The sequence below is a fragment of the Nicotiana tomentosiformis genome, chromosome 6, assembly GCF_000390325.3.
Source record: "Nicotiana tomentosiformis chromosome 6, ASM39032v3, whole genome shotgun sequence".
Classification (NCBI taxonomy): Eukaryota; Viridiplantae; Streptophyta; class Magnoliopsida; order Solanales; family Solanaceae; genus Nicotiana; species Nicotiana tomentosiformis.
This window is the reverse complement of record NC_090817.1, coordinates 122,232,807-122,235,956: the sequence shown is the minus strand read 5'-3', so window position 1 is coordinate 122,235,956 and position 3,150 is coordinate 122,232,807. Positions and strand designations below refer to the sequence as shown.

The following is a 3,150-nucleotide window of genomic DNA, read 5'->3' as shown; positions in this document are numbered from 1 at the left end:
CAATTAATTGATTTTAGTTTGCTTAGTTGACAATTGATCTAAGTCTTTGTGGGTTCGACATCCGACTTTCGAGTCACTTTATTACTTGACGGCCACGTATATTTGCGTGTACTTGGGAAACCAAGAAGTTTTTGGCGCTGTTGCAGAAGACTTAGTTATTGATTGTTTATCTAAGTTAAGCTTTTATTCGTTATTTATTCAAGTTTTAATTTTTAGTTTGCTTTATTTGTGATAACGCAGGCTCTTCTCTTGAATGCGGAGGAGTAGAAGCGCAAACAATATCCTTCCTCTTGATCCTGAGATCAAACGAACACTTCATAGAGTAAGGAGGGAAGTTAAAGCTAGAACTAGAATTGAAAGAGAGTTGGATATCGTAGTTCAACCACAACCAATAGAGATGGCACGTAATGAAGGGCGTCCGGTGATAGAAGCTGCAAGGCCAAATCTTGCAAATATAACTCAGGCAATTGTGAAGCCTGAGATCATGGGTCACTTTGAACTCAAACAGTATATGGTACAGCTGATTCAGTCCACACGGCAATATGTGGGTCTATCTCATGAAGACCCGCAAGGGCATATTCAGAACTTCCTGGAAATTACAGACACTTACAATTATCCGAACGTTTCCAAGGATTATGTCAGGCTGACACTGTTTCCCTTTTCACTGCTAGGGGAAGCTAAGGAATGGTTACAAAAGGAGCTCGCGAACTCAATCCATAATTGGGATGATCTAGCAAGGAAATTCTTGATCAAGTTTTTTCCCACTAAGAAGACAAAGTCGCTGAGGAGCCAGATTCTTGGGTTTCAACAACGAGATGGCGAGACTCTTTATCAAGCTTGGGAAAGATACAAGAAGCTACTCAGAGACTGCCCACATCATTGTCAGACTGATGAGGTGTTGGGTCACACTTTCGTTGATGGATTGGACGAGGCATCAAAGATGAATCTTGACTCAACATGTGGGGGTAGTTGCATGGCAAAACCGTATAGTGAGATCCAGATCATGCTAACAAATTTCAATGCTAATGATAATAATTGGCAAGGAGATGGGGAACCACGAAGAGCACTTAAACAAAAGGCAGCAGGTGTGATCGAGCTTGATGATTTCTCAGCCATGAAGGCAGATATAGCGAGATTAGCAAATCAGATGAATAAGATGACAATGCACCAAGCACAACAGATGCAGCATGTGCAACAAATATCTACTTGTTGTAAGTTATGTGGTGAAGGTCACATAAGTGACATATGCCCCATGAATCCTGAATCCATATACAATGTGGGGAAACAAGCTAGGGGGCGATGAATCAAAATGCTCAATATGGTAACACATACAATCCGAACTGGAGGAAGCATCCTAACTTCTCTTGGGGTGGAAATCAGAACATCAAGCCTCAAGCGAATTATAATCATCCACCTCAACCTCCACAACAATCAGAAGAGAGTTTGACTGACATGATTAAAAAGCTCTTGCTAGACAATCAGAAAGTTATGGCTGAGAATCAACAATTGCGCACAGAGTTCAGAAATCCAGAGAGGCAGTTTGGAAAAATGGCTAACAATCAGAATATTAGACATGTTGGTGCTCTCCCAAGTGATACAGAGAAAAATTCTCAACTCAATGCAGTGACTTTGAGAAATGGGAGAGAGTTAGCAGAGGTGCCTAAGAAAAAAAAGGAGCAGTCTGGGCTCGAAGAAGAAAGAGTGCCAAAACCTGTAGAGGTAGATGAGAGAAACAAAATAGAGTATGAGCAAATATCGGAGAGGGTGCCACCTCATTTTCCTCAAAGACTGAGAAATAAAAATGATGACCATATGTTTCACAAATTTTTAGATATGCTGAAGCAGATACACTTGAACATCCCTTTGGTGGACATGCTCCGTGAGGTCCCAAAATATGCAAAATATATTAAGGATATATTGGCAAATAAGAGGAGGTTAACTGAATTTGAGACCGGCGCACTTACTGGGGAGTGCACTTCCAGGATTCAACATAAGCTTCAACAAAAGCTTAAGGATCCGGGTAGTTTTACCATCCCCGTGAGGATTGGTGAAATTAATGTGGGTAGAGCCTTGTGTGATTTGGGTGCAAGTATCAATTTGATGTTGTTGTCAGTGTTCAAACAATTGAGATTAGGAGCTTCGAGACCCACCACGGTGCTGCTTCAGTTAGCTGACATATCTTATGTTTATCCTGATGGGGTAATTGAGGACGTCTTGCTGCAGATTGGGAAGTTTATTTTCCCTGTAGATTTTATCATCCTGGACTACGAGGATGATGAGTTAGTTCCTATCATCTTGGAACGACCTCTTTTGGCCACTGGAGATGCCATTATCAAAGTCCGAGAAGGTAAGATGATCCTGAGGGTGGACAATGAAGAAGCGGTCTTCAATGTATATCGAGCCATTCAGTTGCCTCATCATTACGAGGACCTGGCCATGATTTATGTGGTGAAGATAAATGAACCAGTCTTAGAGCCAAGTGCATTTAAAAAAGATGCACTAGAAAAGGAATTGATGTTGTTCAATCACTTGGAACCGAAAGAGGAGGTTGTGGAGATGTTGCAAATTTTGGATGCATCTTGTGAATCATAAGAGCAAGATCCCAGTTTGAGCCTCTGGATAGGCCAATCGGCCTGCCCCCTAGACCCTCAGTTGAGGAGGCTCCAAAACTGGAACTTAAACCCTTACCATATTATCTTCATTATGCATATTTGGGTAGTTCTAACACTTTACCTATGATTGTTTCTTCTCATTTGTCTAAATTGCAGGAAGAAAAAGCTCTTAAGGGTGCTGAGGGTATGGTTGACATAATTATTAACGTTTATTAATTACATCTTCGCTAATTCGGATTATCATCTTGTGGCTGTTTCTTTAATTCTAGATTTAACTTGTGAATTGTTGTAGCTACCAATTCACCTTACTATCTATGCTATGCTTGGGGAAAGCCGAGTTTAGATTAGAGTAGAATTAGAGAGAGCTTATTTCTGAACCCGTGGCTCGGGGGACGATTTCGCGGTTAGGATAGGAATATACCTAACAGTCTTGCGTAATTGAATACCGTATTATATTTGTTCATGATGGACTCAATACCATAGGAATATAGGATTGATATATTATGGGCAGGCGAGTACTATTGTGGGAACAAGCTAT

General features: G+C 40.9%; 1 protein-coding gene and 1 non-coding gene across 2 annotated transcripts; one reads left to right on the top strand and one right to left on the bottom strand.

The window, feature by feature from the left end:
* Positions 1-778: 778 nt before the first annotated feature.
* LOC117275485 (small nucleolar RNA R71) lies at positions 779-885 on the bottom strand. Its single transcript, XR_004505668.1, has one exon. It is a non-coding gene; the product is annotated as a small nucleolar RNA R71 (small nucleolar RNA).
* A 414-nt stretch (positions 886-1,299) lies between these two features.
* On the top strand, positions 1,300-2,592 carry LOC104091073 (uncharacterized). Its single transcript, XM_009596330.1, has one exon. The coding sequence runs from the start codon at positions 1,300-1,302 to the stop codon at positions 2,590-2,592; it is 1,293 nt and encodes a 430-aa protein (XP_009594625.1).
* The last annotated feature ends 558 nt before the right edge of the window (positions 2,593-3,150 follow it).

Excerpts from the sequence above, each read along its gene's own strand:
- LOC104091073 (XM_009596330.1), top strand. The coding sequence starts at position 1,300 with ATGAATCAAAATGCTCAATATGGTAACACATACAATCCGAACTGGAGG.